General features: G+C 39.9%; 1 protein-coding gene across 7 annotated transcripts in view; it reads left to right on the plus strand.

Moving 5' to 3' along the window:
- zranb3 (zinc finger, RAN-binding domain containing 3) overlaps positions 1–14,970 on the plus strand; it is a 116,071-nt gene that overhangs the window by 13,631 nt on the left and 87,470 nt on the right. For 6 of the 7 annotated variants that reach the window (XM_039606903.1, XM_039606904.1, XM_039606902.1 and 3 more), the window contains exons 3-6: positions 5,627–5,645; positions 5,916–6,094; positions 9,701–9,932; positions 14,319–14,404. In XM_039606903.1, the coding sequence (XP_039462837.1) occupies positions 5,627–5,645; positions 5,916–6,094; positions 9,701–9,932; positions 14,319–14,404 (516 nt within the window). Of the gene's footprint in view, positions 1–5,626; positions 5,646–5,915; positions 6,095–9,700; positions 9,933–14,074; positions 14,167–14,318; positions 14,405–14,970 lie in introns of those variants that run through there. The other variant, XM_039606907.1, reaches the window with a different exon arrangement.

Below are 14,970 nucleotides of genomic sequence, written 5' to 3' on the forward strand. Positions count from 1 at the left end.
ACAGCATGAAAAATTTCACCCACCATTAGTAACCTGTCGCCTTAATAGGTAACTTTCTATTGTTTGGACAGTATCCATCCAGGATGTAAAGAGGTTTTTATAGAAACAAAGTGCGGAGGTGGCACATCATAAATAAATGTTCCAGCCTGCTGGGTTCAATTTGTGTATTTGAGAAAATATTTTTATTTTTTTGAGAAATACTTAACACATTGAAACATAAACAATACGTTCACTTAATCATTTGATAACGTTTTAAGAATAAATGCGTTGTTATGGCCAAACTTACAGTGCATTCATATACTTTATGTAATGTAATAGATTCAGGAGAACAAAAAGATTATGATTAAACATAACAAAAAACAAAAAAACAAAAAACAATGAAGTTCATAATGTAAGAGCACAGATACACCTACACCTACAGACCATAAAAGGAACATATTATATTTAATGTGTGGCAAGAGACTGGCAGTTGCAAAGTGCAAAGTTATAAAATCGAGTATATCTGAATAAAAGTTAATGAAATTAAGTTGCACAGATTCACCTGTGTGTCCATGTTCACCAAGTTTGAATTTGTCCACAGTTTAACTTTCAAACCCAAAAGCAGCATCTGTCTTCACATGATCCAATATCAGTTTGTGAACATCAGGCCAATAATTCACTGCAGCTGTGATATTTTGTCCTAAATGAAGAGAATGTAAATGTGTGGCAAAAGCTAGCATTGGCCGTAGCACATATGCAGACATTAAAGAGTCAGCAGATGAAAGTTGGCTAACGTTAGCTAGCAGCTACAAAATCAAGTCTTTTATTTATAGCATGTGTTTAAAAGCAACAGCTGCTCTAACCAAAGTGATTTACAGTGAGATTAGACACATGTGATTTAAAACAACACTATAAATAAGGAGAAAGGTGTTTATTGAAAAGAGCACAATATACACATTCAGGAACGGCTCCATGATGATAATTAGGAGACAGAGGAGAAGAACAGAGGTTTAAAAAACATCAAGAGAGGGGAAAGTCTAATTGTGGATCCCAAACTGTTCAACAATTAGGGCTGAGGAATGAAAATGCTCCATCCAGTTTGGTCCTGGCGACAGCTCGTGTAGTGTTTTAAAAGCAAAAACAAAGCTGCCAGTACAGCACAGCCATGGGCTCGCTTCTTGGTAGCAGCAAGGAAGTTTGGCTGCTGCGTTTTTGAACAACTTCAGGCTAAAAATGGCCGACTGACTCTACTTTTGATGACGGTAATTGTGCAAGTTATCTGAAATGGAAAATGCCAGTGCTGACAACTGAGGTGATTTGTTTATGGCATTTTAAACCTGAATCATGGATGAAACCAAGATTTCTTTCATCACTCAATAAAAGAGGACCGAGGCCATTTGATTGCGGTGGTGGGGGTGTCTGCACGACCAAAGGTCAGACCCTCACTTTGATTCTGGTTTAGCAGAAGGAGGCTTTTTCTGCTGTGCAGGATTCTTACATCCTCAATAGTAAGAAAGTAGCAGCAAAACCTCTGGACATCCTGAAATGAGCAACCTTTCAATTTCAACAAGAAAATCATGTTATTTCTTCTCAAATGCTGCACAGCATTCTTTCAGTCCTTGCTGTTTTTATATGATGAACAGAAACTATTATCTGTAATCATAGCTCCTGAAGAACGGCATCTTTAAGAGGTCATTGCTGTTTTAAATGTGATTATTTTATGTCTGCTGTTTCTTCCTTTCTTTCTGGAAGTGGCTGAAAACAGAATACAAAAAACATAGTTCAGCAGAGGTGTAGTGATATTAAAAATCTACAATAAAAACAGCAAAACATTATGATTACTTTGGGAAACACTAGCTTTTTTTTTTCTAATTAGATTTTTCTCCCTTGTGGGGAAAGAAGAGAACTAAAAAGGCTTTCTGACAGTTTTGGGTGAGCACAAAAAAGCCGGGAGCAAAAGCTGAACATTTCTTTGTTTAACTAAGGTTTATAATATCCTTTTTCAAGGCATAGATGCTATGAAAACATGTGAGAACCTGCCTCAACATTTCCTGCTTTGTTTTGAGTCACACTATAGAGCAAGACTGCACTATGAACCCGTTAACTGTGTGCGCAATCAGAGTGAGCCCATTCTGGAGCACCCTTTAAGTCAGCCTTTTATCCAGCGTCTAACCTCCTGAGCAGTTTTCTCCACTGACCAGAGAGCAGCACAGGTCCAGTTCTCAGAAGAGAGCCTTAACGGGGCTTTGGAAGATTGGGGTTACACGCGGAGCCCGCACCGCGCCTCACCGCGCCTCACCGCGCAGAGGTCAAAGTCATCAAATCATCGCTGCCAGCTTGGGAGGCGCCGGAGCCCGTTTCCTGACACTTTGGGGCTTGTGGGTTTCAGAGATAACATTAGAAAGATGCTGTGACGGAGAGCGTGCCGTCGTCAGGCAACAGCACTGCAGCATGCTCGCAGTCTGAAACCGTCAAGACGACACTCAGGTTATTTAAAGGAGGATGATTAATGTGTTGAGAAATGGCAAGCACCTGCCCCAGCTGCACTCCCTCTCCTGTGTGTGTGTGTGGTGTGTGTGTGTGTGTGTGTGTGTGTGGGCGGCTGGATGTGCAAGCACATATACTGTATCCATATATGTGTGTGCTTCCTTTTGTTCGTGTGTGTGTCTGGTGTGTATTTTTGCATGTCTATTGTGTGCATTTTTCACAGACACTTCGGTGTGAGAGTGTGTGTGTGTGTGTGTGTGTGTGTGTGTGTGTGTGTGTGTGTGTGTGTGTGTGTGTGTGTGTGTGTGTGTGTGTGTGTGTGTGCATTGCGCTGACTGGGCCGGTGTGCTGGCAATTAGAAAAACCACCAGTGGCAAGGTGCACATTAATCATGTTCCTCAGCTGAAAGAGAGAAATGGGGCGGAGATGGGGAGAGGAAGAGAGGGAGGAGGAGAAAGAATAATGAGAGACGGTGTCTGAGGCATTCAGAGCCGCTCCGTCGCACTGTTTGCTCTGACATGATGTTGGAAGCATTTATGAATAGGCAAGGTCACGACAATGGGCCCAAACCCACTGGGCAGGGAGAACCAGAGGTTGATCTAGTTGCACTTTTTCCACAGCGACAACTTGAGCCAAGGACTGTGTCGCACTCTCATTGTACCTTACAATGTGTGGCATGAATGGAAGACTAGATAGTAGGCAGGGCTGCACAGTTATGATCAACATGATTATCACAATTATTTGTCACTATTATTCTTTACACTGTGATTGTGATGGCCTGAGTGCATCTCCTAACAGCGAAATCTAAAGTCTTCCTTACTGACTATTTTCCCAAAGCCTTCGTTACTCGCTGTGTTTTAGTGGAGTCGCATTCTGGTGATTGCGTTGGTGATTTCGGCGCGTGTTTGTGAGCTGGATGGGTGCGCTGATGTGCGCTGGCTCGCTTTTATGGCTGTGTGAGTCGTTGGACAATTAATGTTGGCAGTCATCGTTTTTCTTGGCCTTCACGCACAAATCATCAGTTTGTGGTGTGTTTTCAGTCGGTTGAGTAAGTCTGCAGAACTCATTGCATGCGATTTCTTCTCGGTTAACCTCGCTTGTCCTAAATGCGAAGTACTTCCAGAAAAAGTTGTCACAATACCTGAATTTAAACTAGGAAAACCCAGGAATATACTCAGTACTCTATACCATTTTCAGTAGCATTTTTTCTTTGACACAAATTTGAAACTTGACAAACGAATGAATGCTGTCGTCAGAGTTGTCAAAGGCTATGCAATCTTTTAGTACATCTAGACTGGACTACTGTAACGCACTGTGTTCTAGAGTCAGTCATCTCTAGCTTACTTATAATTCAAAGAGCCTTAGCAAGATAATTGACTGGGACAAAAAAGAGAGCTCCCGTTACTCCAGCATTGACAGCCTTGCATCGGCTTCCCGTGCATTACAGGTTGGAGCATAAAGCAGCGCTCTTTGTGTTTAAAGCCTTAAATGGTCTTGTGTTACACTACCTCAAGATCGTTAAAGTCTGCTTCCCCATCACTCTTAACCACCAGGTGGTCAAAGCTTATTTCAAAAGAGAGTCGTGCCTTTGCTGGTGTTGCACCAAGACTTTGGGATGATCTCCCAAGTGACCTCAGACAAGCCTCAGCTGCGACTTTCTTTAAGATGTACCTTTTTTTTTTGTCAAGTTTTTGGAAACTGCTGATCTCTGCAGTAGGTTGTTTCTTTGATATTTATGTATATAATGTGAATGTGTATAATTTGAATTTTAGGATTTTACAAATGTCCTAAATAAATAAAATCGACTTACCATACTCACCAGCAACCATAGTTTGGTTGCTAAACAATGTCATATGAGAGAGCCACCTTAGGTGACCTCCCCCTCATAAAAAGCTCAGATTTCAGATGTAAACAACATTAGGACCCTAATGATTAGCAACCAGTAAATCAGCTATTTGTGATTGATAATTAAATGATTAATTCATTGTCATAGCAGCTGCCGATTTTCCGTAGACTGACTAATAGAATTAATTGATTATTTTTTTTCAGCTCTTGTTAGTCATAATGCTGCATTCTCACCGAGAATGTACCGAGCCAAAAGCTTGTACATGATGGTGGTGTAACGCTCATGTTTGGAAAAGAAGGAAGTGTAATTTTTTTTAAATGTTAATAGTTACGTTTTAAAGCTTTCCTCTTACACTGCACTTATTTTCACGCACAGTGTGTGAGTACTACACTGTACAGTAGATGGCAAAAATATAGGAATGAATCACGCATGTTGTATTTGTGCTACAGTAATAATGTGCCTGTGTTCGTCGGGGACTTTGACATATATTGTTGGGGGCGGGTCTATACCAACGTTTTTACCATAAAATAGTGATTTGATGGCTTCTATTATTTCTATACTTACAGTATAGAGCTTGCTTCTTCTCCTTTGTGGTATGCTCCATGACTCACTTTCCTGTTCAAGTCAACTCTTCAACCAATCAGAATCCTACTTACGTGCATCGTCATTGCCGTTGGCTTTTTGAAGGACTGTTGGTTGAATTCCCACAGTCCCCGTCCCCACATAGCCAAAGACTTAGACAAACAGGCACCAACGCGGGACCATAAATCCCAAATAACACCACTCAATAGAAATAAAAATGCTCAAGTTCTCCCCAATGAATTGACCTGAATTAAATTTGCTGCTGCCTGCGAGACAGAGAGTGGAACACCGGCTTCTACAACAGTCAGCGAGTTGGTTTTTTTGTTGTTTTTAGGAACTGAATGAACCCAAATACATAAACATTGTGGTCTGCAAAGGTACTCTGCTGCATTAGATGCAGTATCTCAAACACGACAGAAACAACAACATAAATATTGAATAGCAAGGAGTCCTGCAGATGTACATTAGTAGTTTTAGATTTGTTGTATGTCCAGAAACCCCTTGATGTTGGTTTATGTTAACTTTTACTTTGTGTACATGACCCACAAAAGTCTGAGATGTTGGGGTGTGACTGCAGGTTATTAAGGCTTCTCTAATGATTCTCTCTGGTTGGAGGGCCTGGTGTCTTTATATGTAAACTATAACGTCTGTCATATATAGAAGCCATTACCTTCTCATCAGCTCTACAAAGGGTGAAACCTGTCTGATAAAGTTTTTTCTTTTGTTTTACAGATGTATGATTGCCGATGAGGTAAGCACACACAACGCTGGCTCAGGAAATCTATTTCCCCCCCCAAAAAAAAGAACCTGAGAGTTTGCTGCATGCCTTCCAAATTAATTTGTCAGCCCTCTGCTGCACTCCCACGTGCTTAATCGGTTTTGACACTAGAATCATTCTGAGACCTTATTACTCTTGGGCCTCACATCAGCTCAGCCGTCATATGCAATTTGCCACAGAGTCAGTGTGCAATTGACTTGTTTTTCTCCCCATTCGCCATGTGTTGTTGTTTGGTCGGCCCAGATGGGTCTCGGGAAGACCGTGCAGGCCATCGCGGTGGCGTACGCCTTCAGGCAGGAGTGGCCCCTCCTGGTGGTGGTGCCCTCGTCCCTCAAGTACCCCTGGATCGAAGAGCTGGAGAGGTGGATCCCCGAGCTGCAGCCTGGAGACATCAGTTTGGTGGAGAACAAGAGCCACACCATGTAGGTCATCTCACCACATTACCCCGTTTGACCTTCATCCCTAAAAATCACCTCCATACTCATGTCAGCCTCTTAGTGTCTGGTTTTACTGGGACTAAATTTAGGTTTTGACTCTTCTGACGTTCTTAAAGCTGGTTTGACTGTTTCATTAAACTAAAGCTCTAAACACAATAGCTGCTTGTTTACATTTAACAGCAAAATTAGAAATCGAATTGAGTTTCTGTCTGTTTTTGGTCTCCACCACATCCTGAAAGCGAATCTCTCTCCCTTAATTCTTAAATGCTCTCATCTGTTCACAAATACCGCTCGACAGGTGGAGCCAGTCCTTATTAAAATGTATTTTTAAGATCAAGTTGAATCATCTCCTAAATATATATGTACAATCAGCAAAATCAGATTTGTTCTCCTCCAAATGAAAGTCTAATATTGTCATAATGACAAAGACCACAGTAGCTTAACAGCTTATTAAAGCAGCAGTTTGTAACATCAAACTGCACATTACTGCTACAGTGGTTGTGAAATTCTGGATAGATGGTGAATTATGAATTTTTTGTTTGTTTTGTGGTGTGACTTAGCATGTACATTATTCGGTGCTGTCTCGTTTACAGAGCGTTGCAGAAGGGAAGGTTGATACTGGCTTAAAAATCAGGTGAAGGCACTTACAGGGTTCAAAAACAGTACCTTTAACTCCAAGTGTATCATATTTGACACATGAGGGTTTGTGAGTTCTTGACTTCAACATAATCAGTGTGAGGTTTTTTGTTTTTTCTTTTTAAATTAAATTGCAAACGTAACACTTTACTGGTTAAATATACTGACTCACTACACCGCGCTGTGGCACAAAGTGGTACTGCATGAAAGTACGGCCGGACTTTAGTTCAGCTTCGGCTGATAATACTTTGATAGAACATACACGGGAATTTTGGGCAGCTGTTTCCTTCCACTCTGTGGACAGCTTTGATTCATTTTAAGAGATTTTAAAATATTTTTTTAACACATGTAAGTAACTTTAAAAGAAAGGCTTGTAGTGTGATTTTATAGAATATAATTTATTATCAATTCTCTGGTTTCAACCCCCCCAAAAAGAATGTCTGGTGCTAATACATTTAATGGTAAACTGTGTAGAAGCTCACTCAGGGTCTCTTCATAATATCCATGCACAGTATTGTGCGAGTGGACGGCGGCAGCCATTACTTGAATTTAAAGCGTCGTTGCCCTTACAATAAGCTGCACAGCAGCATCTAACATCTCTTGTTACGACTTCTTCTCTCCGGCCTTCTGCTAATCATTTACTCTAAAAAGACGTAATAAAGGCGCGAGCGCTCACGGTCACACTGTGTGAAGCTGAGGCAGCGTGATAGACGGCAAAGTTGGGGCCGATAAATTAATCTCAAAGTGTCCCCTGGTGTCAAGAGCCAGCACGGGCCGATGTTTGACAGCGCTGACAGACAAATCATGTCAAGGCGACGTCTGCGATATTGAACAAGAGCTGAATTTATTTTATTTATTTATTTTTTTCCCACGCAGGAAGGAAAAATGCTGTTGCTGGAACGTGCTTTATTTTGTTTGCACGGATTCAGGTTTCTGTATTGTGGATTAATGTTGCATATAAGCTTAGAAAACATCTACTTTTCCATCTTCTCAACTTTCCCCTAGTTTTTTTTTTTTTCGTTTTAATTTTTGAATGACATAAACTTTCTATATTTGTGACTTGGATTAGATGGGGGGCACTCCCAGCATCACAGATGAGGTGCAAAGAGGTTGTGAAAGCCTTCTGGGGAAAACGTGTCCTTGAACTGGATGTGTTAATGACTGAACGAGGAGGCAAGAAAAAATTATGCAGCACCTCCTCTCGGTATTTTGACTCACTTGTGCCTTTGTAGAACATGAATGGCACCTTAGGTTTATTTCAGCTTGGAAATGTGTGTCTGTGAGCGCCTGCGTGTGTGGCGAAGTCAAAGAATTAAAGCTTGACAGAAGCTGGAAATGTTTTTGATTTCTCAGAGATCATTATTGAGTTTCATGCAGCTGAATGTCGCCTGTGTGTTTGTTTGTTTATCTGTGCCTGTGTACCCGTGTCAGAGCTGCACATACCATAGCTGTAAAATATAGAAATTGCTATGAAGCCGTAAAAAAGGAGATGGATGAAAGGTTTGTGTGTGCCGGCATGTGTGTGCGTGTGTGTGTGTGTGTGTGTGTGTGTGTGTGCGTGTGTGTGTGTGTGTGTGTGTGTGTGCGTGTGTGCCTTGACACATATTTAAGTCCATAGGCTCTTTTAAACAGCTTGGTTTGCTTTACCTTAAGGGCTCAGTTGCCAAGTCAATAACACCCGAACATTTAAACAGGTGTCGAGTGTGTGTATACAATCCTGACTGTAAGCTGTAAACTACACGTTTACTACTTTTAAAGGGGGCTTCTTCAAAAGCTACAGTGATATACTCATCGCCAACAAACTCCATGAAAATCATCCATAAATTGACACTAGATAAATAAATAAATACCCTAAGTACTGTTGGTGTACCCAAGGTCAGATACATCATATTTTATTTGTACCATACAGCTAAAAACAACTGACATGTGCCTTTTTTACACACATCCTATTGTGGCTAAACATTTGCTAATATTGCTCAAGTCCCCAAATAATAAATGATTTCCTTTTGTTAAAACCTGTAGTACAGACATGTTTTAGAAGTTTAACAAGCCTTAAAAAAAACTATGTGTCTGTTATTTTTCATTGTAGAATTACATTCACATATGGATGCAGTAGGTTTGAGAGGAAGGCTCAGAAATCATATGTAATCCATACAGAAATACCCTTGATAGATGCTGTAACACCTTTGATTTAAACCTGTCATGCTAATAATTGGAAACAATCTTATATATAATGCTTCGCAGGATACTAATCCTCAAATCTTTGACGCTCCAATTTAAATTTTATTTTTTTTATTTGAAGCAGTTAGCTACTTGAGGAAATCTTTAACTAAATATCATGTGGCCCAAGCTTAACGTCTAAAGCTTCCATTAGCTTTTAGAGGCTACAATGTACAGTCAATTGTTAGTTAGCATTTAGCCCCCCACCCCTCCACATATACACATCCATTGTGAGTTACTTTCTGCTTATTTATGAACTATGGAAAAAAGTCAGTTACTAAGATTTTGGAGCATTTTTTTAAATAAACTTTTTTTAATTAAATGTTTTTAAAAAAGGATAAATTCTGGGCTATTTCTGAGCAATGAGATGATTTAACAGACTGTTGGTTTTGGTCTTTTTATGAGGCTTATTGTCAATCAAACAGTTATACAGCAATCATTGAAAAAGCACAAATAGCAAGCACAGAGTTACTAGTTTCACTGCAACCATAGAAACCTGATAATATTCTTGTTTCTTGTGTCACAATCATAGGTAGTTTACAGATACACATTGTAATAAACACATTATTCATTCTTAATCTAAAATTCACTGGTTTTACCAGTTCTACTTGGGCTATTGTTAGCTATCTCTGTCTCCTAATATTGTATTAGTTTCACACTACTGGTTTAGCAAAAGCCATTAAAAGAAGTGACTCTTTTTATTGGTCTTTTATGTGTATGCTCTTATACTTTCAGGGGCATTGGTAGCAGTAAAGTGACGGTCCTGGGCTATGGCCTACTCACCACAGATGCGCGCCCCCTGGTGGAGGCACTGAGCAGGCAACGGTTTGCCGTGGTGGTGGTGGACGAGTCGCATTACCTCAAATCCAGGAACGCAGCGCGGACGAAGATTCTCGTTCCTCTCATTCAGAGCGCCAAGCGCGCCATCCTGCTCACCGGTACCCCTGCTCTGGGTCGACCTGAGGAGGTAATAAAACTTGATTAAATGGTAATTTAATGACACCTCAGGGGGAAAGGATACAAATTTAACTGGAGTAAGCTGTTTTGTTTTCTCACCAAATGACACGGCAGATTCAAAGTTCCTTCAAACCCCGCTTTGAATTTTTAATGAAAAATTAAACACAGAGCTGAAGAGGAGGGAGCAGTGTGGCTAAATAGAGAAGGCTGCATTCAGTAGATTTGGAACAGATGGATTTTTATAAAGGAATCCTGAGCCCACACTTGTGAGGAGAGATTAGCAGGCCAGCTCGGGGCTCAGCTCTGGCTGCTCACAAAGGTGCTCCACTGTGCAGCGCAGGTAGATCGCCATGGTAACTTGCTCCAGAGCAGGCTACGCTCGGATCCGACATTCAAAAAGCCAATTAACTCTCTCCGGCGTCACTTATCCTCCAGGATCCCGTGGTCTTATTTCAATAACCTTTGTTGCAAAAACTTCATTTACAAAGCCCGATATGAAGAGACACTGCACCGCAATAAATGAGACAAGTAATAAAAAGAAACGCACAGGAGGAGGGGGGGGCTATTGAATTTCAAGACAATAAGAAGGGCTGTTCACAGGACAACGGTGTTTGGAGAGCGGCTGAGCCAATCCCCTCTCCATAATGATTTATTATATCATTTTTATATATGTTATATTGAAGCTGTAGATTATAGCCATATTCCATCACTGCAGCTAAGGAAGATGAAGAAGACGTCGTGAATAGAAAATCCTTTCACCGTCTCAATGTGAAGAGACAATACAGTATCAATAACAAACACCGTGTGCCCGCTGTACTCCGATACAGCTGTGTGCTTAGGTTTTAAACTGCCCACAATTCTTCCAGTCATTTTCTGCAGCTTCGGGAGCAGAGTAACTCTCAGCTTTTACTGTGTTTGTGTTGCTTAAATAGTCATGATGTTGGCTTAATGAATAATTGATGAAAGTTCATGTGTTTATTAGCTAATTCTCATCATCTTCTATAAAAATTTAGCCTCTTTTTTTCCTTCCTTTTTGCAATTTCAGTGCAACATTTAAGAATAATTTGTTTTAGCACACTGTACAGAGCAGCCTAATTGTGAATAGCTGTTTCCTTCAGTACACACACAACCACACGCACCCACCCACGCACATACACAGAGGCCCCATAATTATTCATAACCTGCGGTGTATCTTTAAGTTTTTTTTTCCACCCGAATGTCTGTGCTGCATATTAAAAACATTACAACTTTATTTATTTAGGCCTTTTTTCTAAACAGGTTTCCAAAGTGCTCTGCACATTTATGTAAAAGATATGTTAAATAACACCACAGTGGAGAAACTAAGAAGAGGCACAAGAACCAGAAAAACATCTGTCTGTAAAATTGAAAAAATCAATGATGAAGAGTATACAAAACATTCGGAGACACTATTTATACAGCTCAAATTTCAAAAAAACTCATGATCTGCTTTGCTGGGAGTGTGTGTGTTGGTCTCTCCCCATTGGTGCACTTTAATTTCTGACATCACTATGTTCCAGCTGAGCCACACCCACCCACCTCAAACCAAACAGGAGACGGTCAGAAATTGAAACCTCCACCCAACTTTAAAAAAACCCCAAACTGCTCCGTCTTTGACATAAATAATGTGTTGCATCATATTAGTATTTTTTAGTTAATATTTTATTAGTAATTATCAGTTAAAGTCCCCAAATTTGTTACATTGACTTGTTATTGCTAAGACTTACTTACTCCTCTTTGTATCTCTTTAAAAACATAATAAATATCTGTTTTTATGTTTTAAAAGGAAAAGAAATGTTAGTATCACGGGGGACTACTTTTAGCTGTGGATTAATACACATTTGGTGCTCCAGTTTATATTTACAGCAGCAGGACAGACTCTGCAAGATTGACTCAATTACAGTGTGTGTGTGTGTGTGTGTGTGTGTGTGTGTGTGTGTTTACACTAATGAAGGAACATGTTCACTTACTGATGCTGTTATTAGATTTTGAACAACAAAAGAGCTCGATCTCTGTGGTTCAGAGAGTAACATGTCAGCATTCTCACACACACACACACACACACACTCACACACACACTTGTTAATAGAATCAATTCATTGCTTATTTTTCATTTGATGTGTTGAAGAAAAAATATAAAATATTGCAAGTTTCCAATAAATTCGTATCAAAGAGGCTTCATATATAAATATTTAGCAGTTCATATATAGCAGCTTCATTATCAGTGAGCTAATAATCAACCTCCTGACTAATATATGCTAAACTATTTATGCGGGCCTCGGTTTGGATCGCACTGTCATCTAACTGCCACGTTGCTTTGAGGGAAACTTAATTATTGCCTAGACTCGATCATGATAATTAACTGATGAAATTCAGGCGGATAATTAATTCCAAAATGAAGTAAAGTTAGTACTTGCAAGTAATCTCGAGAAGGTGTATCATCGAAAAAGTGTGCGCGCGCATGTGTGTTATAGACTTCGGCATGTGTGTGCGTGACACATGCTATCCTGTCTTTGCCGTTGCCCGCCTGCAGTGGTGAGGTTAGTTTTTAGATATCATCTCTGCTTCCTTCTCCCTGCCACTAGAATCTGAAACTGAATATAACATTTTATCATCCACAGCATAAACCTGATAAGCCCTGTCCCTGCCTCTGTGCCAGTCTCCTCGCTGCCATCATTACTCACTGTGGCTCTGACATCGAGTTAGCACACAGCTCAGGGCATGCTGCACCGTTCATGATGTGCCCTCATTCCTCCCACCTATTATATCAGTGGTGTGAGGGGGGGGATGCAAAGCTCCCGGTGAACAAGTGCTGAATTTAGAATAGGGCTCGTCAGTGTAGCTGCTGACGATTAACTGTCATTACTTGGAAAATTGCTGCATATACTGGAAAACTGACAGGGATGGTGTGCATTCAAACAGCAGCCTTGATGTTTGCACACACACACACATCACGTGAATATTCTGTGAGCTTTGTTGCAACCTGTGATATAAACATGCTCTTTACCTGCAGTTACATACGTCCACTGAAGACAGACAGCAGCAGCTTGTCTTTTGTCTTGCAACATCAAGCAAAGCAAAGATCTTTTGATAATCTTTATGTCAGGAGCTGTTTAATTGGCGTAAGTCGACTGTGTCCACATCCTTAAAATTTCAAATCCGTTTCATTTTCTTCACCTTGTTAGACTGCACAGCGGTTTGACCTGGTTAATTGGTGCTGACACAAATAACCACACAGTTGCACAACGCAGGGCTGGTAAACTAGGCGAAGGACAGCAGGACCTTGGGTAAGCTACAGAGAAGATGTACTTCATGACAGTAGACTAATCATGAGCTCTGGTAAGGTCTCTGTTTAAAGCTAAAAAAAGCTCATGCTACTTTGTGCAAAAGCGAAAAGGTGGGAACTAAAACAGCCAGCAGTTTCAAGGATACATACGTGCTAAATCAGGAGACTGTGTTTGCTTTACTTTTCTTTATAAGAGTTAAAAGTTAGACCCAGCAGCTGGTCACCTTGCTTAACTACTAATGTCAGTTAAATAGTCGAGCTTGTTAACACTAGCTAACATTATTCTTCATAAGCTAGTGGTCATTTTCATAGACTGTATAAAAGAAGTGGATGCAGGATCTGTGTCTAAAAAAGTAAAACCAGTGCAGATGTGTCCTACATTTGCATTCTTTGAAATGGCCAGCAGGGGGCAGTTCTACTGGCTCCTAAACAGTCTGAGGTTTTAGAAGTCAATGAGAAAGCTATGTTACTTCTCACTTTGTTTATAATCTCAGTTAGCATTTTCCTAAGTAGTGTATAATCTCACGCACTAGTTTCAAGTCTTCTTTAATACATCAGTGTTCATTTTTGTAAATATATATAGTCCCATGTAGGAGAAAATGGAGCATAAAGCAAGTCGCTACGTATTAGGATGCAGTGCCCTTGGATTTTCAGTCACATCCACTCCTTTGCTTTTGACATCTGGTTTAAAAAAAACAACACATCAGAAGCCAAATGCTCAACTCGAGACTTCAAAAACCAGTATCACAACAGTTACGTCTACTTTTATAGATTCCATAGCCATATCAGTGTAGCTGTACTAACAAAACCCCCATTTTTATGCTTCATTTCTTTAAATAAAGACATAAAGATTGTTGGAAAGAAACTGTATGATAAGATAAACTATGCAAGCAATGAGAAGATCATTGGTGTTATAAAGAAATCATTCAGAAATCAGACGGTGAGATATCACACACTCTCTTCAGTTTGTTTCAGTTCTCTGTCTCTTTCCCCCATACAGACATAAACACTCTCACAGATATGTCTATTAATTAATCCATGGTTTTATTAAAAATTGTAGCTAAGGCTCTTACCTGTCTGTGTATTTTACAGCTATTCATGCAAATTGACGCCCTTTATCCCAAGAGGTTCGGAACCTGGACTGACTATGCTAAAAAATACTGCAATGCCCATTACAGGTGACATTTTTCTAAATTTCTGCATATTTTATTGTTGTTCCTATTAACATGAACTGCAATGCTAGTTTACATTTTATATAACTGTATTTGTGTGTTATGTCAGCATTTTTGTTATTCAAATACACTTTGTTTATATTGTCCAGAGTATTACCCAAGAACATGATATTAATAGAGCTAGGAGCGTGTTAGCTTAGCCAAGCATAAAGACAGGAAGCTAGAGTAAACAGATAGCCTGACACTGTGGAACAGTTAAAAGTACAACCACTGAAGCACAAAAAATATGTAAAAATTCCGAGTTGTTATATTACCAGGAAGAAAAAAAAGTGTGTGTGAGAAAATAGCTACCTATTGGGTTTTTTTGTTTTTTTTGTTCGTTTGTTTTTTTATGCTAGGCTATGCTAAAAGTGTTCTGGCTCTTAGCCTTCACAGCATATACTCTACAACAAGTTTAATATTGAAATTGGGAAGCATTATTGTCTTATTGATTTGCTTATTTTAACCTTGTATTACTCTGCATGGTATCACGCACATTTTTATGCCTCGACAGCTAGGGATAGAAGCGCTAG

This window comes from Oreochromis aureus, linkage group 23 (genome assembly GCF_013358895.1).
Source record: "Oreochromis aureus strain Israel breed Guangdong linkage group 23, ZZ_aureus, whole genome shotgun sequence".
NCBI lineage: Eukaryota > Metazoa > Chordata > Actinopteri > Cichliformes > Cichlidae > Oreochromis > Oreochromis aureus.